The sequence below is a fragment of the Trichinella spiralis genome, assembly GCF_000181795.1.
Source record: "Trichinella spiralis strain ISS 195 chromosome Unknown Scfld4, whole genome shotgun sequence".
NCBI classification, from domain to species: domain Eukaryota; kingdom Metazoa; phylum Nematoda; class Enoplea; order Trichinellida; family Trichinellidae; genus Trichinella; species Trichinella spiralis.
Window position 1 is genome coordinate 4,640,670 of NW_003526943.1, and position 27,145 is coordinate 4,667,814.

At 30.8% G+C, this 27,145-nt stretch overlaps 5 protein-coding genes across 5 annotated transcripts; 2 read left to right on the forward strand and 3 right to left on the reverse strand.

Annotated features, from left to right (window-relative positions):
* Positions 1 to 3: 3 nt before the first annotated feature.
* On the forward strand, positions 4 to 1,262 carry Tsp_01184 (hypothetical protein). Its single transcript, XM_003376910.1, has 2 exons — positions 4 to 364; positions 391 to 1,262. Exons 1-2 carry the CDS (start codon positions 4 to 6, stop codon positions 1,260 to 1,262), a joined length of 1,233 nt encoding a protein of 410 aa, XP_003376958.1.
* A 608-nt stretch (positions 1,263 to 1,870) lies between these two features.
* Positions 1,871 to 5,982, reverse strand: Tsp_01183 (putative S1 RNA-binding domain-containing protein 1). The gene is given in 19 exon segments (XM_003376911.1): positions 1,871 to 1,954; positions 2,134 to 2,306; positions 2,365 to 2,552; positions 2,615 to 2,825; positions 2,876 to 2,937; positions 2,991 to 3,097; positions 3,161 to 3,243; positions 3,332 to 3,423; positions 3,520 to 3,712; positions 3,789 to 3,946; positions 4,089 to 4,300; positions 4,350 to 4,503; positions 4,652 to 4,751; positions 4,804 to 4,933; positions 5,076 to 5,205; positions 5,223 to 5,269; positions 5,534 to 5,694; positions 5,820 to 5,839; positions 5,951 to 5,982. 19 exon segments carry the CDS (start codon positions 5,980 to 5,982, stop codon positions 1,871 to 1,873), a joined length of 2,337 nt encoding a protein of 778 aa, XP_003376959.1.
* Positions 5,983 to 7,547: 1,565 nt separating this feature from the next.
* Tsp_01182 (glutamate receptor 1) lies at positions 7,548 to 11,859 on the forward strand. The gene is made up of 12 exons (XM_003376912.1): positions 7,548 to 7,617; positions 7,826 to 7,987; positions 8,066 to 8,229; positions 8,674 to 8,835; positions 8,904 to 9,128; positions 9,173 to 9,295; positions 9,602 to 9,808; positions 10,021 to 10,297; positions 10,357 to 10,628; positions 10,762 to 11,009; positions 11,508 to 11,613; positions 11,665 to 11,859. The coding sequence occupies exons 1-12, from the start codon at positions 7,548 to 7,550 to the stop codon at positions 11,857 to 11,859; spliced, it is 2,211 nt and encodes a 736-aa protein (XP_003376960.1).
* Positions 11,860 to 16,806: 4,947 nt separating this feature from the next.
* Tsp_01181 (POU domain, class 4, transcription factor 1) lies at positions 16,807 to 19,719 on the reverse strand. The gene is made up of 3 exons (XM_003376913.1): positions 19,588 to 19,719; positions 18,662 to 19,533; positions 16,807 to 16,819 (listed from the first exon to the last, which is right to left on the reverse strand). Exons 1-3 carry the CDS (start codon positions 19,717 to 19,719, stop codon positions 16,807 to 16,809), a joined length of 1,017 nt encoding a protein of 338 aa, XP_003376961.1.
* Positions 19,720 to 24,999: 5,280 nt separating this feature from the next.
* Positions 25,000 to 25,434, reverse strand: Tsp_01180 (conserved hypothetical protein). Its single transcript, XM_003376914.1, has 2 exons — positions 25,271 to 25,434; positions 25,000 to 25,066 (listed from the first exon to the last, which is right to left on the reverse strand). Exons 1-2 carry the CDS (start codon positions 25,432 to 25,434, stop codon positions 25,000 to 25,002), a joined length of 231 nt encoding a protein of 76 aa, XP_003376962.1.
* Positions 25,435 to 27,145: the final 1,711 nt, after the last annotated feature.

Sequence of the window (27,145 nt, forward strand, 5' to 3'; positions counted from 1 at the left end):
GACATGGCGTGGTCGACAAAGCACCACCATGTTCAACGACTGAACGTGAATAATAGTAACAGTGGTGGGGGCGGTGGTCTGGGTGTTGATTCGAAAGATGAGATGATGATCGAATTGGACAACGACGAAACAACGTTGCAAGAATCGCCGACCAACCACCACCAACAGCACCAATCTCAGGCCGGTGTGCTGTATAGGGAAAATTTGGTCGTTCTCGACCACGAAAATCACCTCTGGCACGTGGTAGTCAAAGGTCTGCATGTGAAAGACGGCTGCGAGGTGCAGACCCAGTGGACCGGCACCAGTGGTCCGATGTCGGCCATGGCTTGGAAAGAGGATTTGCTGGTGTTCGGCGACAGCGACGGTCAATTTTGCGCTTGGAATTTGCAGTCGAAAACGTCGAACTGTTGCAAGTCGTCCGATTTGGGCGAAATTCGAAATGTCCAATTTTGTCCCCGACCGGGCGATTTCACCGTACTGGCGTTGCAAGCCGAAGGGGCGTCGGTCTGGAATCCGCACAAATTGATCTGCTTGTCCAAATTGCGTCTGGATGCGATCGGTATGCGAGTGGTGGATTTGAGCCTGCTCGAAAGTGGCGTGCCAGTTTTGCTGACCACCGACGGCTGCGCCCGAATCTACGACGCCGGCTTTTCGACGTTGGCGTCGAACAACGAGCGCCAAATTGCCGGCCGACTGTTCTGTCCGACGCTCTGGTCGACCAGTTCGACCAAGTTGGTCAAATATACACTGCTGGAACAGGTCGCGTTCGACCAGCCGCCACCGTCGGTCGAAACGATCGTCGAACGTCTGGGCAGGAGTTCGATCGACGAATTCGAACGTTCGCTTCTGGGGGAACAGTTGCGCTGTCTGGGCGACCCGCTGTTGTCTGGCCTGGACTGTTCGAGTCTGGCTGGCCGGTGCCGGCTAGTTGCCCAACTGTTGGGCGAACAGTGGGAAGTGAATTTCTGGACCGTCGTCCAAGACGCGCTCGAACCGTTGTCGAACGAGACGGTCCGACTGCCGAACTGTCTCGACTATTTGTTCCCGTCGGGCCAGTTCAGACGAGTCGAATGGGCTACGTTGAGCAGCAGTTTGAGCTTGGGCGCCGCTGGTCGGCGCCAGACGCGCAACCACGTCGCCACGCTGGTGTTGCTCGGTCAGTCGGACGCGGCGGTGGAATTGCTGCTGGCCGAAACCGCCGATCCCACCCACGCCGACACCCACTACGAAAACGGTCTCCAAGCTTGCCTGCTGGCCGCTGACCACCGCCATTCGTCGGCCCGCTGTCGCCGCACGATCCAACTCGTCGCGACCAATTGGATCGCCGCCGGACGTCTGCTCGACGGCATCTGGCTCTTGTGCTTGATCGACAAGCAGCTGGACGCTTGTCGCTATTTGCAGTCGTTCGGCTACTGGGAACAGTCGGTCTGGCTGGCCAAGGTGGCTTTGGACGACCAACGTTGCGCCGAAGTGATGCTCAAATGGGCCGAACACTTGTCGAGCAGCGACTTGACGCTCTCGTTGCTGGTGTTGGCTTTTCTCAGACAGTGGGACGCCGTCGTGCGAATGTTGCTCGACATTGGTCAGACGACGGTCGCTTGGCTGCTCGTCCGAGCGGTTCAACCGACCCCAGACGGCGGTTCCATCGAACCCGACTCGTTGGACCGTCTCAACAGAAGTGTCGAAGCGTTTCGCGCCAAATACGGACTGTGACACCGACTGTTCTACGCGTGACGAGATTATATGAATAAATAATAGAATGATTGCACAATTCGTGATGCTCATACGAATAAAATTCACAACTGCTGTTTACTGTAGAGTGAAAATTTCCAAAAACCCGATATACAATTTCAAATTGACGGACTATGTTTTACAATGTTTCGACCAATCGTAAACTGATACGGTTCCGTTCTTCGTCAATCTTAGAAACAGATACTCGAACTTGTTGATTGATCTGAAAATAGATAGAATTGCGAAGAAAAAGTTAATTACTAATCAAAGTGAAAATAACTTAATTTGTTTGTTTCCATTAATTACAAGAAAATATACTTGATAAAATATCCAATTTTACTGCTGAGTAAAAAAATATTTTTTTTTAATAAAATTTTTCCCAATAAAAATTTATTTATTTACATGCAGTGGAATTCCTCCAATGGCATTTGAATTCAACATTCCGTCCACACCTACACCAATGTCGACAAATGCACCAAATGGAGCAATATTTCGAACTGTACCAATCAGAATTGAACCAACAGACAAACTATCAAAAGTATTTACCGATTCAACAAATGTCCATCCATTAAAATCTAAATAATAGAAATTCTGAACAACCAAAAAAAGAAACAGATAAAGTAGAACACATACCGTCACGAATATCATCGTTACCGTATTTTTCGATATTGCTAATGATGAAATTCAACGTATCCATATCAATGTGATAGTTGTCGCTGAATTTTGCTAAATTTTCTCCATTTTTACCAAAGCGGACCACAACATCTCTAGCCTCTGCACGTAACAGATCCATTCTGTCCAGCTTCAAATGATTCAACAATCTAAATAAATTAATTGTTGACTCGGAAATCTTTTTAAATGAAATTTAAATATTCATGTTCACTTGTCCACAATTTCATAAGTTTCCGGATGAATCGATGTTGCGTCTAAGGCATCGACGTCCATATATTTTGAATCTTTTCTTTTCAAAGTCCCAATTTGACGCTGCTCATTTAATTCTGCTGCATAAATGCGCAAAAATCCGCAACACATTTTATATACATGTTGACCGATGCCATTTATTTGCAAAAGTTGCTTACGATTTCTAAACTGACCTGTAAAGAATTCACATGCAATACATTAATTAATTGTTTAACAATAAAACCTAATTTAGCCCTGTGCTTGATAATTGCTTCAGCCTTTTGTTTTCCCAAACCAGAAACATGCCTAACAATAAAAATTTACATGCACTGCAAAGGAAATTTATAAAATAGAAATACTGTAATAATTGAGAGGAACATGTATTCAAATTCACGCCAACAAAGCTGACACATTCTTCAAACACAGAATCTCTAACTGCTGTTAATTCTGTTTTTGCCAGGTCGTGCTAAATTAACATAAATGGATTATGTACTGCAAAATACAAAAGCTTCCATCTAAATTTACTCACTTGATACATACCAATCCCAACGTGCTTAGGATCTATTTTAATGTACTCTGATAATGGATCCAATACTCGACGAGCAATGGAAACTAATTAATTAAAAATAATTTATAATGTTCATAATCAATTGAAATATAACAACACATGTATTATTAAAACAAGAAAGAAAAAACAAACCTGCACTTCTGTATATTGGATCTAATCCTGGTAGATCGTCACAACCAACTTTGGAAATACTGTACCGAGATGAACCTGCTTCGCTGACAATGCTAAAATAACAAATAAATTTTAAAAAATGAATTAAACAACAGTACAATCTTTAAAAAATCATCGCATAAAATAGGATTTACCAAAATTTAACCGACAGTGGTGCAAAAAAATTTGATTTGATTAAATCAGAAATAAGTTGCTGAGCCTGCTGACTACCAGTACCATTTCCAATGGCAATATTTTCGCACTTTGTCTGAACCATCAAATCGCACAACCTCTTCATCAATACTTGATCTTCTTTTTGTGATGGACTTCGTAAAAAAATCTTTCCTGTATCAATAACATCTCCTAAAAGTAATCTTTTAATCTCAATGTTTCAACTGTTCGATAATTTGATTTAATAATAAAATTAAACTCAGTTTACCAGTAGAAGAAATCATAGCATATTTACAGCCGGCAGCAAATCCAGGATCAATGCCCAGAATGCTGCAGCCTTTTAACGGTTTTACAAGCAACATATCCTTCAAATTTCTTGAAAAGCATTCTAATGCTTCCATTTCTGCTACTTTGGTTGCGTTATTCCTATAATAAAACTCATCAAATGAATAAAGTTTTAACATGATTACAAAACTATTTGGTAGAGTTTAGTAAAGATCTGATTCAAAGAACATAAGCAAGAAGAATACAACATACAATATAATAATTAAATATAATCACAGAATACAACGCTGAATACCATAAACATCGGCATAAATATTTGTCGGCAATTTCGTTGAAGCACTTTTCAATGGCATCACGCTCGATTTCACTAATCGCCTTTTTTCCTTTACGAAGATTTTCCTGACATACGGTCACAAATTGCGATTTCCATTTTAACGGCAAAGTGATCATTTTCTTCAAAAAAGCACAACTCACTCCACGATTAATTGCCAAAATCTGAAACAACCAATTCACAGATTGCCTGTCGAATAAAAATCAAAAATACTTGATGTGCTTTGATTGCGTTCAAATATTTGCAAAAATCAAAATAGGCGGCAAAATTTTCGCTATTTTTCATCTTTGCATCTTTGCTGTTTACCACTGAACGCCTTTTAGCAACTCGCTTCACCTCAACTTGAACATTCGCACCTTTCTGAGATCTGCAATTATTCAAATGAAAGTTGGTTGCACTGACAAGTATACACTCGAAATTCACATTCAATTCTCAAAAATGAAAATAACTCATTTGCAATAAAACTGTAAAATATTCTTTTTATTTTATACTTTTAAATTTTTCAAAAAACTAACAATAATTCTTTTATAAAATTCTGCGTTTCATCCTGCATCCAAATTTCTTTTGCAATGATATCGATGATTCCTTCTTTAACGGATAATTTATTTGGAAAATCTAAAAAAAAGATAAAAATTTCCAAAACTCTAATATTAAACAAATGCAATACTTGACGATATATATTTTAATAAATCGACTGGCTTCCCGCTGTTCATAATAAAAATAGCTGGTTCTTTCAAGCCGGCTTCAATCGCTCGCTCATAAGAAGTCAATTTCGAATAAATACCGCACTTTGATTTCTAAATAATGAAATTACACCTGTGCAACATATATAAATTAAATATTTTAAAATAATAATACCATTTTTTAATTCTAAATAATAGAAAACATCATTTATAAACTTAAAATTAACAAAGCCTCAAACAATCAACTTCTCTTTACCACCAGATTAACATCTTCCATCGATTTGGCTGATTTTAATTCATCAATCAAAGATGTAGAAGTAGCCTCATCTCCTTTGTGTTTTTCTTGCAAAGATTTCACTGCGCTTCCAACTGTTTTATCAATTTTCCTGGAATTAAAAATAACCTTTTCACCATCTGGACATCGTAATCAAAAAATGTATACCTTTCAAACTGAAATACATAAAATTCCTTAATAAAATATAGATAACGTTTATTCATGCAACTATATGAATAAGTATATCAACTAATGAATAACAGTTGTATAATTTTTTATTAAAAAAACATAAATATGAAATATATTAACAATATGATGTAACAATACGAAAAATATTACCACATTTATTTCTCAGTCTTTACATTTTCATCATTCAGTAAAGTATAAAAAACTTACTTCGCTTTTTCATACAGCATAAAACACTGTCTTAAAACGCTAACATCTACATTTCCAATTTTCTGTTGCCGATATCTCGCAATGAAAGGAAGAGTGTTTTGTTCATGCATTAATTTTACAAGTTCTTCACATTGCCAAGCTTTTAATTCGGGAACATTATCCGACAAAAATTCCCCATACGTCCAGTTTACATTTTTAGTTGTCACTAAAACATTAAATGATGTAAATGCAAATTTTAAAACTGCTGATTCAACATTTTATAAATTATCAAAGCATTCCTTACATTGCATTTTAAAAGATCTGTAAAACAACACTTATGCTTCAATAAACTTATATAAACAAACACGTCACTAAAATTCAAAAATTATATACAATTCAAATTCGAAGATTAACAAAACATATAGCAGTGGCATGCTGTGTCAAAGTAAGTAAAACATTGCTATTCACATCCGCACACTTACTTGTTTAAACAGTTGATACTGAAGCGGATCATGTAAAAATAAAAAAAACTCAAAAAATAACGTCGAATTCAAAAATTTTCAAAATTAACCAAAATTAGAGTTCACAGCAACGAGTAAACAGTTTGAAATGAAATTTTTTATATTAAAATGGTTACTGTATTATCCAAATTACAAGCACAAATTTATACTGTAGTTTAAAAATTTACCTATGCTCAAAAAATAATTTACATTCCAATTTTATAAAGAAATATAAATTAAAATGATAATTATTTGAACATGGTATTAATAAGTATGTATTTTTTTCAACTTGATTAATAATGTGTGGCTGACTTTTAGAAATAGGGCGTTCCACATTTTTCTACTTCAGCTTCTCACAAGAAGTCCTTGTTCTGTTTCATTTTATAATTTATGCTTACACTTTTATGTTTCAATAGGGTTGACTGCAGCTTTATTATTGTTTTTTCATTACTGTTTTGTACAACAGTTGGCTTACTCTCTCCAACGGACAAATAGATTTGTTGAAAACTATAACTGCATTACTTTTTGTATTTCTTAAATAATCATTGCATAATTCACATGAAAATTCCTCTTATTTGACAATATCGCTTAGACTTTTATAGACTCTTCAAAATATTTATTAAAAACTTTCTCTAACTTCAAATCAAATATTTCATTTCTGAAGTTCAACTATTTTTATGAATTAACTGAAACTTGAAAGAAAAGAATCTAAATATATGTTTCATCTTACCTGAAACCATCTTATTGACCTATCCTAGATTATTGCTAACGTGGACAATAAAAAACTATAATAATTTGTTTTTTATTATAAACCTATTTATTGTCCTTTTTATATTTCACATTTTACTTTCAATACTGTATGAGTTTCTGTTTTTGACACTGCGAGTAAAGCTTTCTTAATTTGAAGAGCTACTGTTTAATATGAAAGTATTTTAGTAACGGTGTTGCTAAACAGCATTAAACGGCTTGATTATTAGGCTGATATGGCTCTATTATGGCACTGGTGCTTCTACAGAACATTTAATTGAAATTAATTCTTTCCAGTTAGCCCTGCATTGATTTTCACATGATATGAATGCAGTTATCTGTTTATCAGAGCAATTATGCTCTTTGTTTAAAAGCTTCAAATCAGCTTTGCATAACATTTTTTAAATAAAGATTGAATTTCACAATAATTCTAAAATTTAAATAAATAATTATTACAATTAATCCATCTCGTCAATAATGATTAAATAAAAAATATCAAAATGAGCAGATTGATTCAGAATTTTCAGCCAATAGCAAACTTTTCTGCAATGATGAGCCAAAATTTAATTGCTGCAAATTGCCTATTTATCCAAAAACGCTACATATGTTAGTAATTCAATTTTCAAGTTGGATAGTGAAAATTGTGTTGACTTCATGTTGATCAATCTTGCATGAACATCATCATTACACTCTGGTCATGATTGGCCATTCATTAGCAAAGTGGTTTTTCGCTAGATTTGTCCACTTGTTAATGTGTGCTTCACTAACTGCGTAAAAAGCATGTTGAAATTCACGACGTTGTCGACGTTTTGTTAAAGTTTCATTAAAAAATATGTTTCATGTAAAGTGGATATTGTTTCTACTGTTCAATCATGCAAATGGCAATCTGAGAGTTCCAGTCGGTATGGAGTTTGTTCAAATTTTGCAATATACTGTATGTTAATATGTTTTTCTACCTTGCATTCCTTATTTTCTAGTAATGCAAATGCCTTCATAATAAAGCAGGTTATTCAGTTTGTTCAAATAAAGCAAGGAAAATAAAGCACTTTTTATTTTAAAATTTGATTTAAATCAGTTACTTTTATTTCATAATCAGTAACTTTGCTCCAGGAGCCCTGTTCCGAGATGAAATGGAAGATGGCTTGATCAGTGTTATGACCTATGCTACTATGGAAAACAACTATCAACAAAATCCTCCTCCATTTCGATTAGAAACAAAAAAAGGAATTATCAGAACAGATTCAGTAAACAACTGGGCATTGACAAGATTAGGTAGGTATAATTATATATATTTATATATGCAAACTTTATGATATTTATTTATTTATTTAGGGTGTGAAGTTATAAAAGATGGTGCATTTGTGTTGATGGGAACAGCAGACTATCCAAGCCGTGAAGCTTTTGTTGCATTATCCAACTTACTTCATCTTCCACTGATCAATTGGTCGACAGCAAAACGAGAATCACAGAATGGTCAGTTTGAAATCAACATGGCACAAAACACAGCCGAAGCTGTAGGTGATTTTATACGGCTCAAAATGTGGAAAAATTTCACCTACATGTATGACAGTATAGACGGTACATCGGTTGTTGAATTGATTAATTATTAGAATAATTTGAAATTATTTCTTTTTGCATAGGTTTATATGAATATGAACTTTTGAATAATTATTTAAAGAAAACGAGAACGGAAGTTCGAACGCAGATGTTGTACTTGAAAAATATCGAACCAGACTATTTTAGATTTTTTCTAAATTTCCATTCATCAAGATTCGCCTCTGACAGTTACGTTATTTTGCACATATCAAGCAGAAAAAAGCTTAAATTCATTTTGCGAGATTTGCTTGATGCGGCAATGAAAACCAAAAATTTTCACTATTTAATAAGTGGTCAAGTGATTGTTGTTTCTTATGCTTGTATTCATATGTTTGAAAAGAAATTTCATTCAACAAATTTAGGAAGTACTGGATGCAGAAATTGAAAAATTTAAAATTGGACTCATCAACGTCAGCGGTTTTCAATACGAGGGTCGTGATAAAAGTAGTTTCAAAAATTTCCTTGAAAAGTGGAGTCGACTGGACAGTCAACTGTTACACTATCACAAAGCAAGCACAATTACAGTAAGTTACAATTTATTTTAAATACATAAAATCTGCGAGAACTTTAAATGAAGGTTTGGAGATTTTAGGCAGAAGAAGCATTGGTCTATGACGCGATTCAGATTGTAATAGAAGCTTTCAAAAGTATTGCAAAAGTTAATGCGTCTGCTTTGAAAAGATATTACAAAAAAGATGAATTTATAAATGAAGATTACCATGGGCTGTTGTGTTATACTTTTGAGGATAAGTTGAATCCAGATCGACCATTTCTACCACTACGACATGGAGAAATGATGTATGACGCTTTGAAAAAGGTAAGAAGTTTCTTTTTTAAAAAGGAATTCAAGATTTAATTTAGACAAGGTTAGATGGCATTAGTGGAAATGTGCAATTTGATGATGATGGAAATCGTGTCAATTACACACTGAAATTGACAGAAGTTTTGCAGACTGGACATAATGCAGGCGTAGTAAATGTTCAAGTAACCAAGTATTTTTTTCAGGGATTTTGATTGAATGAATCATTAGATCCTTTTTTTACGAAACATTAACAAATATCTGACATAGAAAAAAAATTAATTTGGCACTGTTGTAATGATATTTTGTTATTACACTTTTAGAAAAGACTATGGCGACAGAAAGCTGGATTTCAAAACGGTGAAGATCATCCACAAAAAGGGGAAAAGATAAATAAAAATATCCAGCCGTTTAATCGAACTCGAATAATTACAACTATAATTGTAAGTATAGTATAATTTTTGCAAATTTTTGATGTTTTCTATTTTTAGAATGAGCCGTTTGTTATGTTTAAAAAGGATGCTGATCAATTTACTGGAAATGATCGCTTTGAAGGATTCTGCGTTGATTTGATGAAATTGTTGTCAGAAAAAATTGAAAATTTTCCTTACATTATTAAACCTGTAAAAGACAACCAATACGGAGCAGTTGATCAAAACGGACGTTGGAACGGAATGGTTGGAGAACTTATCCGAGGGGTGAGTACTGTTCAAATATATAAAATGATAAATATGCATGTTAATACATTAAATTTTTAACGAGTAAATTTAATTACATTAAACGTTTAACAGATGTCTAAATGTATAATAAACAGTTTTATAATAATGAAAAAAATAGAAATTTGCACTTAAAATTATTTAAATTATTAAATTCTTAGTAAAATCACAAATCATTATTTGATATTTTTTAGGAAGCAGATCTTGCAATCGCTTCATTGACCATTAACACTTTGCGTGAACGAGTGGTTGATTTTTCTAAACCATTCCTTACAACAGGAATCAGCATAATGATCAAAAAGCCTGATAAACAAGAATTTTCGATATTTTCATTTATGCAACCTTTGAGCACTGAAGTTTGGATTTTCATCATCATAGCCTATGGTGGAGTGTCCATTGTGATATTTTTCATAGCAAGGTTTAGTCCTTATGAATGGAATTACAATCAAAGTTCAACCTATGGGTGCACCAGTTTGAGTGATTTTACAATTGATAACTGCCTGTGGGTAACTTTAGCCGCTTTGATGCAGCAAGGGACAGATATAATGCCAAGGTTGATGATGTGAACTGTTCAAATATGTTTGCAACTGCTGTTTATTATAGATCTGCATCTTGTCGAATTGCAAGTAGCATATGGTGGTTCTTTACGATGATAATTGTTTCATCTTACACTGCTAATTTAGCAGCTTTTTTGACTTTGGAAAAGATGCATGCACCAATTGAATCAGTCGAAGATTTGGCTAGACAAACAAAGATAAAGTACGGCATTCAGGCTAGCGGATCTACTGCTCAATTTTTCAAAGTAAATATTTAATATTGGAATTTATAATAAACAATATATGATGCAACAATATTTATTAAACTTATTTTACATTAAATTTTTAGTTTAAAATGGCTGTCTTTTAACACAATTTAAATATTTAAATTACATTAAGGAATCCAAAGTAGATGTTCACCGTCGAATGTGGCAATACATGAGCACACAGGTTCCATCTCCTTTAGTTTCTAGTTATGCGGAAGGAATTCAACGAGTTCGTGAATCCAAAGGTCAATATGCGTTTTTATTAGAAGCTACGACCAACGAATATGCAAGTACTAGAAAGCCATGTGATACAATTAAAGTAGGAGCAAATTTAAACTCTATTGGTTATGGAGTGGCTACACCGTTTGGTTCTGATTTGAGGTAATTGTTCTTCTTATGAACTGTTTTGCATTTTTTACAACAGCACACACTGCTGATGTGCAGGTTCTGAGTCTTCATCACAGAACTATAGTAGAATTTAAAATTCGTACTACTCTTTTATTCTCCATAAAATTTTAATATCATAAGTATATTGTTTTTTAAATGCTTTATAAACTATTTTTATACTTCTGTTTAAAATAAAGTTATTAATTATTATTCATTCATTTTAAATAATTTTTAGTGATATAAGGAACATATATAGACCAATCACGCATAAGCGGCTTAAAAATTTTCTTATGAACAATTATTGTCAATGTTGCATATATAAAGTTCATTATTTTATCATTCTGGTTCTGCTATGAAAAGTTCATATAATTTCTATTTCATATTTTTTAATGATAAAATAATCTACTTTTTCAGTATATAGTTTAATTTCTAAGTGTAACAGCATATAGTAGTATAATATTTTGATGAGCATTAATGAATTTTTTATTTTAGTGAAAAAATTAATTTGGCAATTTTGGAACTTCAAGAAATAGGAGAACTAAAACGATTAGAAATGAAATGGTGGTATGAAAAAGGCCAGTGTGAACAAGGAATGAGCGTAAGGAACAAACTAAGTCAGAAGTATGGTAAAAGTGATTTTCTATTCTAGGATAGTCAAAGTGCTTCCCTTACCCTCAGCAAAGTGGCAGGGATTTTTTACATTCTGACAGTTGGAATTATCATTGCTATGTTGGTTTCATTCGTCGAGATTTTTTATTATCTGAATGCAGAAAAGCATTCAAAGATAGTATGTCAAAGAGGCGTGATCTTAACAGATTATAAATTGATAAATGTATATATGTGAATTTTATTTAGCCATCAGAACCATTTTGCATTCAAAGCGCCGTTGAAAATTATGGGAAGGCAGAAATGCTTACGGTAACAGCTAATATTCATATATATGCTATTTTAAATTTTGCATATCCTTTTTAGAATTCTAAAGAAATCACTACATGATGTTGATGCATTTTGAGGAAGAGTTTTGCATATGTACATATGTCAAATAAATTTATAAAATGCAATATGAAATCAGTTATGGGTATTTCAAATTGGAAATTTTAGTTTAAGCACATTACATAGATTTTAAACATTTATAAAACTAATGTCATTTATGTGAAATTAAAGTTGAAAAGCCTTTAAGAGTGAAACTCATATGCCTGACAGTTTTATCAGGTTGCAGTTTAGCAAAGCAGTATAAAAATTTTGCATAAAAGTTCTTAAATCAATTAAAAGTCAGTTAAAGATTTAATTATTTTTGCATTAAATTTACAGCATGAAATTTTAAGTAATTTGTAACATGTCTAACATTATGTATGATAATACTTTACTATCTATGAAACAAAATTAAAGAAAAACAACGGCATTTAAAGAAAATCACAAGGTAAGGGAATGCAAAATAATCTAAATAAATTGTACTAAAAAGCCCATTTAATAGTACTCTTTCTATAAAAAGAAATATCATGTGAAAGCAGCATAATGTAAAAAATGTATAATGTAAAACCACAAGTAATCTTCTAAATCCAGAAATATAACAATGAAAATAACAAATTGCACAAAACTGCAAATCTATTATGCAAAATAAAATATTGATCATGCAAATTTACTTATAATTTATATTCAATTAATTATATTTAATTATAATATTTTTTAAATTATGGTTCAGCTCTCAAATTTTGTACTGCAAGCAGAATTAAGTTATGTATATGTATATGTACATCTCTGTGTAGTTAAAAAATTTATCCTCAAAATGCTTTAAACATTGCGTAACAAGCATTTTGAATCAAAAGCTTCTTAAACGTTACTAAATGATTTTAAATGTGGAGTTCATTACAAGTAATATAATAGGGAGATGAATTTTTAACAAATCAGGTGTAAACATTACTGTAAATCACATATATGTAACCTGTCATGTTCTAAGTATTAATGTATATATATGCATGCATAAGAATTTAATGCTGCTTAAAAAATAAATTTCAAAATAATTTACTAAATTTAATTAATTCACCAACAGACTAAAGTGCAAAAGATTAATGTTATTAACGATGCAGCGTTATTAAATTATGACGTTCAGCAAATACTCATGAAAAATTACTATTATAAATTATGAATTTTTAAAATGTATTAATCTAAAATTTGCAGATTTCACTTGTTCTTACAGTTTTGTGCTTTAATTATTTAGCAATTTTTGCAACTCTTCAGTCAGTAGTTTATTTCTGATTTATTATTTTGCTTCATATTTTATTTGGCAGAAACAATGAAAAAAATTTTTTAATCAGTATTCATAAGCAGTAGAAAAAATAGTAATAAACGTGTATTTGCGCATCTTTATTGAAACATTTCAAAACAGCACCAAATTAAAAATTATTCACACCAAGACATGTGATACATACTATTGGAGTATTGATATCAGTTTTTATTCTGACAATATAGCTTTTGCAATATAAATTATATAAGTGATAATATTAAGAGATATAAATTCAAATAAATAAATTATTTAATAAATAAATTTTATTGCTTATACTTTTAACACTCAAAAGGCAAGTTCAAAAGACTTATGCTCCATGTAAAGCTATCAATGAAATGATTTCATAAAAATTTTACATTTTATATGATTTTTGTTGTAGCTTTATAAATTCATATTTTTTATGAAATATTTCATGTTATCAAATATTGATAAAATTACGATAATTATAATTAATTAATAACAAATAATATATATGCACCGTTTGACATATGCTCCAATAACCAACTTTAAATTTTTTTTATTAATGTGACATTAAAAATGAGATAAATTACTACAGCTATTATTGTAAGGCTTATTTAATTTTTTTTCAATAAAGTATTAATAAGAATAAATTAAACATAGTGTCTAATTGTGAATTTGATTCTGAAATTGATCTTTATTTTTATCTCTAGTGCACAAAAAGCTATTATCTTTTTTAAACTAAACGTGATTAAAATGCGTTCATATTTTTATGAATATAATATAAGCAGTAGCACTGGAAACGATTTTTGTAGTTCAACAAGATAAAACAGCTGTTAGATAAAGGCGTAACGCAGGTGGCAAGCTTTGTAAATAAAGCATCAATTTAGCAAGCACTTTTTTTCAAGACCAGCACAGCAATAGAAAGCTTCTTCAGAGATACTTTTTACAGAACCCACTGCCGACAGTGAATCGATACTGGGATCATTGTTTACCAATTTCAGCTTTTTCGAGTTAGCCACTTTTCATTATTGTTAAATCATCATCCTCACGTATCGATTAAACAATGTCTGTATACACGCACTGAGAACACGTAGAAGTGAAGCGCATTTTGAACATCCGCTCTTTGATTAACCTGGACGACCTGGACAAGATGACAAAGGGTCCACGCAAGGTGCCTGTCATGCGGATGTTCCGCATTTTGCGATACGCTAATAATTTTGCTCCCCTCGACCACATGGCGTTCCCCTGAGAGTGCATTTGCTACTCGATGATTTCTTTTTACAGCTTAATCAACTCTGGTCATTTGGTTGCTTGTCGTGCGCTGTTTAATCAACAAGCAAGAACGACGATCTGGTATTAAGCTGCAGGCTTTATTTCGTCTTTATCTCTTTCATCTTTTACACCACCTTAACCTGAACTGTCTGAATTTGTATCATTGCAATGAATAATTGAATTTATTTACAGAATCAAGTGACCAGAACAAATTTCCTTTATCGGTGATCAATTTTGCTTAATAAGCTAATGATAAAGAAACGTCCCTACGTAAATACCAATTATGAGTCATAAATAGCTTCCATCACGTTAAAAAGAATTATTGCTGCTGACATTGCATAAACTTTATTACAACGTGCTTCGAGCAGTTTAGAGTTCTGAAACTTTCAAATAATAAAAATATTATGCTAGTACTGGAAAATAAAATGAAAAGAAAAATACAAATAAATATTAATAAAAAATTTTATTAAAAATGAAAAATTTTTCTTCATAGAAAGCTTTATGATAGAAGTTGCATAACGCAGTTATGCTATGGATTAATATTTATCTATTTTTTTATTTGAGTAAATTATGCATATAATTTTAAGAACACTTAAAATCAGTCAGTCAACTGTTGCAATAGAATATAATAAACAATCAGAGATGAATTATGTCTTCATTTTTTAGAATAATATTAGCAATTTAAAACTTGTACATATTTCAATAAGTAATTTACATTTTAAGCTCTTTTTTATTTTTTATTCTATAAGTCAATGAACTTTAAAATCTGTTAAAAGTGCACGCATCACTTCTAGTCCGTTTTAATGCCTAATATCTAAAAATTAGCAACGTAAACAATAATTTTAACTATATCAAATAATGCAGCAAATAAAATATTAAAAAGTAACTACTTGTGAAAGTTTACACGAAAGCAGTTTATACATGTAAGTCTGCAAATCAAAAACTTATTTTACCATATGTATTCAGTGCAAATAATAATCTTTTGAGTATCAAAATAATAATTGCAATAATTTATTTATTATGTACTCTAAAAAAATAATTTTTTGTCTTGTTTTTAAATATAAAAGTAATTTTAAATATTTTTATGTAAAAATTTTTAGAATTATAAAAAAATTGAATAAATTAAAAGGCTTATATGATTTTTATTTTCGTAATTTAAAGTTTTAAGTTCATCAAGTCAGCAATTGGCAGCCGTTCTAGTAGCAAATAAATCAACAACAATGGAGTGTTTTGATCAAAATGCGAGTTTGAAATCACGCATCTGTTGCATTGATTCAACATCCAATGTCATGTTTGAAATGCTTCCGTTAACCTGAATTAATATTTGATTGACTTCAATCACTATTCAAATTAATTAATCTCATTTTTTACCTCAATTACGCAGTTGAGCATTTTTTATAAACTTCAAATGCTATTCGCATTGGTTGTTGATGAAAGTTTGATTAAAATTAAAGTTCAATTTAAGTAACATTTAAATAAAACAGAATATTAAACTATTAAAAATTTTAAAATATGTACAGTATATTATTTTCTATGTGTCATTTGTGTATGTCTTCTGGTCTATTGAAAGTAAAAAGCCTAGAAGAAATTATAGCATGTTTATTGAGTTAGAAAGCATGACAGTCTGCCAGCAGCGCAATTTATAGCTTACAAACACTTTAGCAAGATCATGTTCTCATTAAAGGTAAGAAATTTGAACGGTGGAACAGAAAAAGTTTCACAAAATCGAAACCAACAGTTAAATAGTCATTTAAACATCAGGAGTAGCAGGAGGGTTGTGTTCTATTTGAGAAAAGTGAAGCTTCTATGTTGTGGTTCGATTTTCCATGTGATCAATTGCCAACGGCCTGAGAAGAAACTGCTACACAAAGTGATGTCTGTCATGGTGGTAAGCCATTGAAATCATTTTGGGCGTGTCCCGGCGTGGACGGCTAATTTGAGCTGCTTTTCCAAAGTGTGATTTTCGGATGAACTGCAGACGTTCAGAAAATAGGGAACAAATACGTAGAAGATGCGGTGGGCCAAATAGTCAATAACGATTCGCTTGATTGCGACACCTAAATACTGGCTTATTTCAGCATCCTGACAGACAAAAGGTGTATTCACACGTTTTGAAATTTATTGAATAATTGAAGAGAAGATATAAACAGGCATTCCAATCTCAAAATTATTGTTTTTAGCAAACAAATTTCATAAAGATAACGACTAGCCATTTAGGGTACGGTTGTTTAAGTTTAATATGACAATAACTTATACTCTATAATGAATCATCAGCTAGTAATTTAATCTAAAAATATTATTTCTTTTAGATTTTTTTCACATCTGCTCGATTCTAGGCAATACATTTCAGTAATTTTAAGGTTTTAAAATAGCAATACCCCTAGTTATTCTAAACAGATCAAGTTATATCAACGTTAGAATTTTTTGTTGCATTATATTTGTAAATATAAGCTCAGAATTTCTCAGAATCATAGAAAAAAAGCGTTGTGTGTTACAAAATTTTATCAAAAATGCAGTAATATTCTTGTTATATTCGTAAATATATGTAAGCAGATGAGGTATTTAAGTAAAATGGATTTTCTATACAAATGTAGCACACGCAATAAAGTAGATCATGTGTTTATTGGTTTAATGACAGAAAACAAATTTTATTTAGACGTTGAAACTAAATCAAATGAAAATAATATTTCCTTATTAATTAATAAAATGATATTGTACACTGAAAATGATTATACTTATGATTAACGGGATTTTCTAAATATCATCAAATAAAGTAAACTTATCATCCATGCAATATATTTTAGGTACTTACACTTGCTTTGACAGTATTTCATGAATAAAATATGAGAATTACTTATTTACTAATTACATCTGCAAAGCTTCAGAAACGACTTATGAATAGAGAAAAATAAAAAAAACATCAAGTACGTACTTCCTTTATTCATCTACAATAATAATAATAATAATAACAGCTAACAAAAGGATACGTGACATTATTTTTTCCAACATAAAGCAATATTGCTTTTGTTTTTCCTTAACTTTTTTGTAAAATTCAATAAGAACTTAACAACAGTATAATGATTCAACACATACTTTACTTTAATAAATAATCAACATTAATAAAATATAGATAAATTCTGAAAATAATTTTGTGTAATATGTGTATTTCATTTGCCTTGACAGTGAACTATCAAAGTAAAGTACTGTTATAATAGCCTCATACTAACATTAATTAATAACATCAATTACTGCTGCTGTCAATAAAATATTTAAACTATTGATGAGTTCCACATTTTTTTGTTTACTTGAATTACTTGTTTTCTTGGAAAATTTCAAAGTTACTTTGAATAGTATTTCAAGAAAATTAAATTCAAACAAACAAACAAAGAGAAAGAGAAACAAAAAACAACCAATGATTACTTGATAAGAAATTTCTCAAACAAAATAAGAGAATTTGATTATTTTTAATTATTAATTAAAAAACATTTTACCATAAGACAAAACAGTCGCAGTCTTAAAATTTGAACATGAAACACTGCAAATAAAAGCATATAAACGTCGAAGTTAATTCAATTAAAAATTTATGCAAAGTACACATAAGAGCATACAAAGTGCTTTTTTGCACCAAGACATTTATTTTATATTACTTTTATTATTTTATAATTAATTGTTATTATTTATTCATTATTATTTATTGTTACTTTGTATTATTCGAATATTCAGTTAGGATTAGCAAATCTGAAACTTATCAAAGTATAAAAATAAAATCTTCTGATTTGTAAAGAATAATAATGGTTTGATGTCTTAATTTAAGGGTCAATAAGTTTTAAACTTTATAAATTCACACCACATGTTTAAAGATAATAAATTTCTTTCTATCTTAGAGCAAAATGAAAGCGCTTCATTCTCCAATATAATAAGTAAAGATAAATAAAGAAAATGGTAATAAATTCTGCTGTATTTTTTCATAATAAATAGCAAATTCAAGAAAATTTAAATGTTATTTTGAGAAAAATAAAAGTAACTGGTGAAAGCTATAATAAAAACTGCTTTTTTGATACAGTAATATGAAAAAGAAGTTAAGCAACAACGTTGGAACAGATATGAAAATAGCTGATATTTTACAAACCTTTTTTGTTTTTGGCGCTGATTGCAAAACCAAACCCGAACTACGTTTTTCTTCAGTTCCAACTTTTCTGCAATGGCTGCTATTTTTTCACCTGAAGGACGCGGTTGTACCGTAAAATATGCCTCTAATGAGCGCTTTTCCGGTGCCGCAATAGATGTTCTCTTGCGTTTTTTTTCTATGTTTGGCAATATGCCATTATTTTCTTTAAGTTTATTTTTTGCTACTGCTTCAGCTTGATCAAGCCAAGCGCTTAAGATTGGTCTCAAAGCAATCATGTTATTATGAGATAAAGTCAATGATTCAAACCGGCATATAGTCGACTGGCTGAGTGAACCTACACCAGGAAGTTTAAGATTTGCCAGAGCTTTACCAACATCAGCCTGCGTGACACCGAGCTTTATGCGTCGCTGTTTGAAATGTTCGGCAAATGCTTCTAACTCTCTTGGATCTGTCTCCAAATCTTGCCCAATTTGCCTAGATGTTGATGGTCCGGTTCCATTTGTGGAAAATGATGCATGCTGATGATGGTTTGTTAATCCGGCAGTACTCATCTGACCAATAGCTGGGTGCTGGTACTGAACTAACTGATGATGATGTCCCATACCTGCTGCCATTGCCATTTGATGTTGATCTATCATTGTCGACATAGATGGCATTGAGCTACTTTCCAAATGAAAATCCATCGGAGCCGCCATGCCTACTTGACCATGTGAAACTGAGGGAGTAAGATGAGTGTAAGAAGAAAGCATTTCTGGCTTCAACACCGCATTTGAACCAGCTCCAGCAGCTGCCGCACGGTCTATAGTAGCGACAAATGCTGCTTCTGCTCTCACGGAAAATATACCATCTTCAATACCACCAAAAAAATTTGGCTAAAATTTTTAAAATCAATACACAGAATAAGTTTACTTTGCTTTAAGAACTACCTGCATTGTTGCGTTGCTTATGCACTGACGTCGCATCTGCTCAGCCGCTGTTCGCGCATACTGTGTAGGTGAATAACGTCCCATGGTAATGGGTGGTGTTGGAAAAGGAGGGTACAAGCGCTGCGTTTGCATTCCAAAAAGGTAAACAGTAAGTTAAGGTGCTTCCACAACGCTACCTTTTAGTTTCAGTTCGTCAGATCTGGATGACAGCAGACTGCTTTATAACGGTCCAGCGTGCCAACTAATTATTGCACGTTCTTCATTATGCACCTGTTTTAAATCATCCTACTGTAAGTTCACGGTAATGACCATTGTCAGATGATGATTGGCCAGACGGTTGCGCAGGGCGATGTCATCACGTCAGGGACTGGTCGATCACGCGTCGCCTGTCACCATGCAATAACCATAGGCAATTCATTGTAAAGAAGGACCTTTTTCATTCTTTTTTCCTCGATCGAAGTTTGTTTCGACAGCGAACAAGCTGGGTGGCATTATTTTAACTTCATGACGGAAGCAGATGACCAATCAACTGAATGAAATGTTCCTTATAATACATACTACATGAAGGTCAGTGCTGCAGAGGGACGTTTCCCGTTGATGACCTGATGACCGTTGGTCCTGTCGAAAGTGCGCCTTTTATTTCCGGTTAATTAGACAGCAGTGAATGAAGGTGCTTTGTCCTCTGTTCCAGTAGGTGACTAAATACAATCGTCGCTTTCACACTAACACTTGTTCATATTGGCTTTGTTTGGATTAGATCTATTCGATCTGGTGATGAAGGTGATTTTGACTTTGGTGGCTGAGAACAGAAAATACCGAAATTGAGTTTTTGGACAAGGTCAGAACTGAGGTGGGAGGTTGAGTCCCTTGGGATACAGTCTAAATGATAACGTGGAAATGATGACCACAAATGCAGTATTTTTGCATTTATGCTACATTGATGATATTTCAATTAAACAAATTTACCACTGGACAAATAAAAATGAAAAAAATATTGAAAAAGTTATTCGATATTTTATCGTTTTGATAAAGTAGAAATTAAATGAGAAATGCGTGGAACATTAAGGAGGAAATCAAATGAACTAACAAATGAGCGTTTCCAAAATGTGAAAATTTTCAGACCGTGCCATTTTTAAATTGGAAAGTAAAGCGCATGCCTGGAATAAAAATCAATATGCATTTTCCTGATTTAAAGTTTGACACATCAGACAATTCATACAATAAACAGCAACTCTATACTTTAAATGAAATTTTATATTTCATTAACTGTTTTCATTCACTTTAATTCACTATTAATTTAAATTTTGAAAGTTTTACATGCACTTTTGTCTAAAGCGTTTTTTAAATTTTAATAAAATAAAAGTTTTATAAATGTTTATTAACTTCTTTAAGGAGTCATGAAATGCATTTAGTGAAGCAATAAATGTTATTAATTTCAGTGCATCTGCTTCCACTTAATTTCTTTTCATGATAGTGGAAGTATTGCACTGTAAAAATGCTATATTTAAAAACTGTTTAAGTAACTTTGCTGTTTTTATGTTATTTAAAGAGCTAAAGCTAATGAATAATAGTTTTTAGTTCAATTTTTAACAGTTATACTTTTTTAATAGTATTCATGCTTGCAAAAAATGCTTCAGTGCACTAAGAAAAATGCAGCTGCAGAAAGCATTATTTATTTATTGTCTATCAATGGAATGTTGACATAAAATCTACTTTTTGCTTGTTGCATTTTTGTAGCGTATTATTGTTATTCTTCAATAAGTTCATCGTAAAGGACAATAAATGAAATAAATAAATAAGTAAATAGCTTATATATTTAAATTTATTTAAAAATTTATTAAAATAAATTAATTAAGCAAATTTTTGGGAGTTACTAATTAGATAATCATGCTAAAGTTACGCAAGTTTTGATAAGTTTCAAATCATTATTTACATGATGACTTGTATATTTATATAGTTTCATATGATTTTGGTTTGCTTTTATTTAGTGTGATCCGCTTTAAGTTTGCTAACGTATCACATAAATTTGAAAATGTGAATTTTCAAAATTGCACACAAAAACATTCACTTAAAGCATGATATTCCAACTTTAAGTATTTAAGAAATTTCAAAATAAAATTCAGAATTTAAAAGGATTTTAAAATTATTTTTAAATGAAAAATATCTTTTTCAGAAAAGCTATACTTCATTATATAATTTGGATTAACTCTTTAGTTTCATCATTTTGTATAAAATATTATTGCTAAACGGAAATGCAATAACTAAAGATTAAAGGGCTAAAGTTTCCAGCTTCTAAACAAATAAATATAATATTAAACGCTTAAAACATATGCATAATTTAAAATTTAAATGCGGCATGTGATTTAAAACCAAAAATATCTGAAAATAATAATTGTTTTGAAAAAATTATGATAATTTGTAGCTTCAGATTTTTTAAGTTTTGCAACAATCTATATTCATCAACAATTTATACTAACAAGCAAAGCTAACTGTTACTTGCATGAAAAATTTATTGGTAGTCAGCTGCTGCAAATATTATATCACTGTCAAGCGGTTTATGTTATTGCAATCACGTTGCTTTTCATTTTGTAGATTTCTTTTTTACTCTTGCAATTTCTTATTCATACGAACTTCTTTATGATAAAAAAGAAATGAACTATTCAAAATATATACATCAAGTTATTTGATCATTTATGAAGTGCCCTTTCGTTATCAACACGCAAAATGGGGTATACATAATAAAAGAAAGAGAACTTCATGCTATGAAGTATAACTGAAATAAGCACTGCAGTAGTAACACTTTGAATAAAAAACACCATTATTTTCTCAGAGGGTTATCAGTTTATTTAGCATTTCAGCAAAAGTTTTTTTTTCATTGTTGTGATTCAATGTGCAAAACTTGTAGCCTGTCGATTTTATTTATTGGTAATTTTCATTACACAAAAAATACTTTTAAAAATATTTTACTATATTTTCAACATTCTCTCCTAAATCAAGTGCTGCTAATACTATCTTTATATAAATAATGAAATCCTACCTCATATGTATATGCACTGATTTTGTATGGAAAATTTATTTAGTATACTTTATTTATTAATGAATTTTAAAATTTAAAGCACATTTACAAATTTTAAGGTTCTACATTAAGCTCAAAGATTAAATAGCTTTTTATGTGTGTTATTTTGCAACATTCTGATTATAGAAATTTCAAAAAAATTTAATGAATTCATATTTCTTTAGCATTTGCTGACAATATAATTGAGATTGCAACAACAGCAAAATGAGAATGTATTTGACTGTGCAAGAGAAATTAATAAAATATTCAACAGTGGCGCAATTGAAGGAAACCTATTTCAGAATATAACAATTTAAGATTTAAATTTCTAAATTATGTTAAAAAAATAAGTGAAGAGAATTTTTAAAAATTCAGTTTACAATTCATTTTTAATACATTTTTAAAACTGCTTATCAAATTGAACCAGTATTTCTGTATAAAATGTCAAAGAAAGATCAGAGTTATAAAATATTCCCGTATTAAAAATGATATATAAATAAATTAAGAAGGTATGATTATTTAAAAGAGAACAGATCAAAACAGATGCAAGAATTCCTTTCTTACTTAAAGAAAGTACTTTAAGTAACAATGCATAAAATAACAGAGTGAATAAATTAAATCCATCTATAGTGTTTTAGCCAATGACGTCTGTAATTATCATGTGAAGATCTTGTCATATAAAAGTGTCAAAGAAGAACAGTGCAGTTTGCTTATGCGATGGATCAATAATGGAAAGAATAACAATTGCTAATTTTCAAAATATCAATTGCCATCAGATATATCATTTCTCAGATGAAGTGAAGTGAAACAATTCATCAAAAAATTTTTATAACTTAAAAGCCATTGTTAAAAAATGATAAGAAATTAAATAAAAGATATTTTACATGAAACAAAATTTAGTTCAATTGAAATTGTAAATTAAATTTTATTATTAGAGGAAATTAATAAATTATTCAAAAACGCAATTATATATCTGAATGTTTAAATTTTGTAGAATCTTTTATCAATGATTTTATGAATTATGGCAGCATCAGTAATAAATTAGAAAGTAAATGTCGAATAATATTGTTATAGAATAATATTTTAGCAGTTAAAGATGTTTCCACAATAAAAGCTTAAAGAATATTCTTAAAAGCATTAAACGACTGAAACAAATGATAAACATGCAAGATGTGAATAAAACTTAATCCACAAAAAATTACAGAATTAGCTTCTTAATAAAACAGTGCCACAACATGCATATTTTTAATGCCAATCAATATTTCATTTTCTGAAATAGATAAATAATGCAACGATGCTGGACACGGCTGATGAATGCCGCTTTAAAATATTTAAGTAATGTAATTAAATTTTTCATTGGCACATAACTGATCAGCAAGTTTAAGCAAAGAATTTATTAATTTATGTGAAAAAGAATATACCATGAACATTTTTGGGAAAAGTAATCAATGATTTATATTATTAAAAATTTCGACTTTATTATTTAGTTCACAGTGAAATAAAAAAGCAGATAATTTATATCAAGCAAACGATAAATCATGAATTGATTTTAAAGCATTCATTATTTTTATATGAATAATGCAAAACTATTGTACCATTATGTGGATAGATAGTATATTTTCAAATTTTGGAGAAACTTTTGCTCTTAAAGTGAATGCACATCACTTTTTGCATCTTCATTTATGTAACATTTGCTGTTGTTATGAATAATTAAAAGTAATCTTCATATTTTATGATGTTACAACTTTTCATCCTAATGTAATTTTTTCAGGGATTGATGAATATTTGAAGTCTGCAAAGATATGAAGATTTATTTTTGAAACGTGAAAGTATTGTTCAATACTTTGGTTAAATACGCTGCTAACTCACATATACGATAAAAATAAATCTAAAAAATATGCTATGAAACAGTAATAAAAAATTCATTTTTCAAGCATTTATATTAATTCATTTTCTAAAGTAACAGATGCATTATCAAAAATTTTGCATTTCATCAAAACCCTTTTATTTTAACTTAGTTCAATTTCAAATAAATGCTTTTGAATTTTTATATTTAGCAGTATATATTTAATAACATATAATAACAATCAAATGGACCATTATGATTGTTTTGAATTTTACGGTTGATTGGAGACTGTGCATGAATTCATTTTTATTGATGCCATGGAAATATTTATTTATTCAGTTTGAGGTTAAATTAAAATAATAAAACTTTATTTTATAAAAGACGCCAAATTTTCGAAATATGAATATTCAAATAACTTGCTGTGGAAATTAAAAAATAATATTTTCTAAGGATTTCAACACTTTAGCATTTTATTAATTTTTAATAGTAATATTTAAATAATAATGTGAATTCAAATCAACTGTAAAAGCATTTTATGCAGGTTTGTTCCAAATTCATCCTTCATCCAGAATGATGCACTGTAAGTTTTGATGCAAATGAAATTCAAACTTAAGATATAGGATATTTTGTAAATTTATATATTCCTTATATCTGCTACTAATTATGATAAAAGCAACGTTTGAAATGGATTTTGACTGCAGATAATAGTTTTACAAATTTTTAGTCGCTAACTTGTACTTTTCAGCCAAACTGAAAATCAGCTTTTGTATTCAGCAACTAACGTATCAGGACCAGATAGATGATTGTTGAATTGAAATGAAATAGATGCAAAAATTGAAAGTTGAAAGCAAACGGATATTTCCCAACAGAGTGAATATTGACTTGACATGGTATGATGAAAGTCATCAATTGAAGAAGTTACAGATAGATCAGACAACAATGCCATTCTGACTGTGTGCTGAAATAAAGGTAATTAGCAGGGCTGACTATCGATTAACAAGGTACGTTTATTTTCTGAGCAATAAAATATTTATGGTTATCCAGTTGAATGACGTGCGCGCCGTTTCGTTTCCATGCAACGTCAGAACGTTATTCTCACTGAATTACATACAGTAAGTTTATTACTCTTGAACAACAGCCAGCCTGTGAATGATTGGTTGGATATTGGTAAAATGAAAGTGCAAACAATGAGAATATGGCCGGTCACCATCGTCGCAGTGTCAAAACGCAGGCGAGCGTATTTCCGTTGAATCGTCCTCAGCTCTGCACTGCTTCGCTTATGATGCACCAATCAGATCTGCAACAGTTATTGACTCACCAACTAACTACACTTTGCAAATTGTCCTCTGCATAGCTGGTCTTGTGCTGATGAAATTTTTATGAAACATTTGTGCTTACATAATAGTTGAACAAAAAATTTTCCAACGACAACGTTTTCACATGCTAATTATGTCCCGCTGTTGCCAAGCGATTCTACGGACAGTTAGCCAACTAACCAACCAAACGGCATGTGGATTTTATGAACCATAGCAGATCGAAGCAATTAATGTGATCATGTTAAAAATAAAAATAACAATTTTCTACCAATTTAACATGCTCCGGTCATCAAATATTTAAATCTTTACAAGAAAAATTATAATTGCTCCATCTCAAATTTATCACCTTAAATTCTGCATGTTGAATGTAAACCATCCCCTTGGCTTGCAGGTTTCGCTATGAAAGAAACAGGAAATGTCAAGAAATCTTTTGAATTTACAATAATACTTTTCATCTAATGCAGACAGTTCTGATGAATACATTACAATATTATCCAGTCATAATTGCTTGTAAATTTTTAATCTGCTGTTATTATACTTATATAATGATGTCAAATTTACTGAATCAACGAACGACTATAGCTGATTTTCATTCTTCTTCATTCTTCTATAAATAATTAGTAATAAAAAATTGCAAACATCTGTAATGTTCGCGGTCATGGATTTTTAAAATCCCTATTAAAAAACGTTTATGATCATTCAAATTTAATTAATAATGCTCGATGAATCCTATATTCAAATTTAATAAATAGTAACATTGAAGCACTTTTATATCAGTATTTTAAAAAATATTTTATCATTAAACTGAAAAGGATTCTAAAAATTCTTCAATTCTGATCAAAAATTATTGATTTTTCATATATTATTAAGATTGTAAATAATAAATGGTGTTCGAAGATTTGTTTCAAATGCAATAGCAAATTCTCATTTATTGTTCATGCTTGTGAACTTTTGTTTATATGTAATAAGTGATAATATGATCACAAAATAACAATTTTTGAACAAAAACAAAAATCTCCATGTTCTAATATTTTTTAAATTTCAGAAAGGATCATTTTAATTATTTACATTTACTAATATGCATTAAACATTAATAAAAACAAAAGTAATCCAATTTTTTCTGCTACATTTTATAATATTTTTTGTTTCTGCTTCTCTTAATATTATTCTGATATTTTTTGCATGTAGAGACACTTAATTGCAATCTTTTCGACACTAAAAAGTATAAATTTAAATGTTTACGAACTTTAAGATCAATAATTAAGTTTATAATACTACTGTAAACTGACTTAAGTATTTTTGTTTCACAAATTTTAAGTCGTTAATTTTTGTAAAATGCAA

Coding starts and splice junctions, on each gene's coding strand:
- Tsp_01180 (XM_003376914.1), bottom strand. CDS start 25,434: ATGGCATTGTTGTCTGATCTATCTGTAACTTCTTCAATTGATGACTTT. Junction 25,067..25,270: donor CATCTATCTGGTCCTGATAC/GTTAGTTGCTGA, acceptor CAAAACTTACAG/TGCATCATTCTGGATGAAGG.
- Tsp_01182 (XM_003376912.1), top strand. CDS start 7,548: ATGTTTCATGTAAAGTGGATATTGTTTCTACTGTTCAATCATGCAAAT. Junction 7,988..8,065: donor CTGGGCATTGACAAGATTAG/GTAGGTATAATT, acceptor AAGTTATAAAAG/ATGGTGCATTTGTGTTGATG. Junction 9,809..10,020: donor TTGGAGAACTTATCCGAGGG/GTGAGTACTGTT, acceptor GATATTTTTTAG/GAAGCAGATCTTGCAATCGC.
- Tsp_01181 (XM_003376913.1), bottom strand. CDS start 19,719: ATGCAAACGCAGCGCTTGTACCCTCCTTTTCCAACACCACCCATTACC. Junction 19,534..19,587: donor TAAGCAACGCAACAATGCAG/GTAGTTCTTAAA, acceptor TAAAAATTTTAG/CCAAATTTTTTTGGTGGTAT.
- Tsp_01184 (XM_003376910.1), top strand. CDS start 4: ATGGCGTGGTCGACAAAGCACCACCATGTTCAACGACTGAACGTGAAT. Junction 365..390: donor GGTGTTCGGCGACAGCGACG/GTCAATTTTGCG, acceptor TGGAATTTGCAG/TCGAAAACGTCGAACTGTTG.
- Tsp_01183 (XM_003376911.1), bottom strand. CDS start 5,982: ATGATCCGCTTCAGTATCAACTGTTTAAACAA. Junction 5,840..5,950: donor AGTATCAACTGTTTAAACAA/GTAAGTGTGCGG, acceptor TTTGAATTTTAG/TGACGTGTTTGTTTATATAA. Junction 5,695..5,819: donor TGACGTGTTTGTTTATATAA/GTTTATTGAAGC, acceptor TTAATGTTTTAG/TGACAACTAAAAATGTAAAC.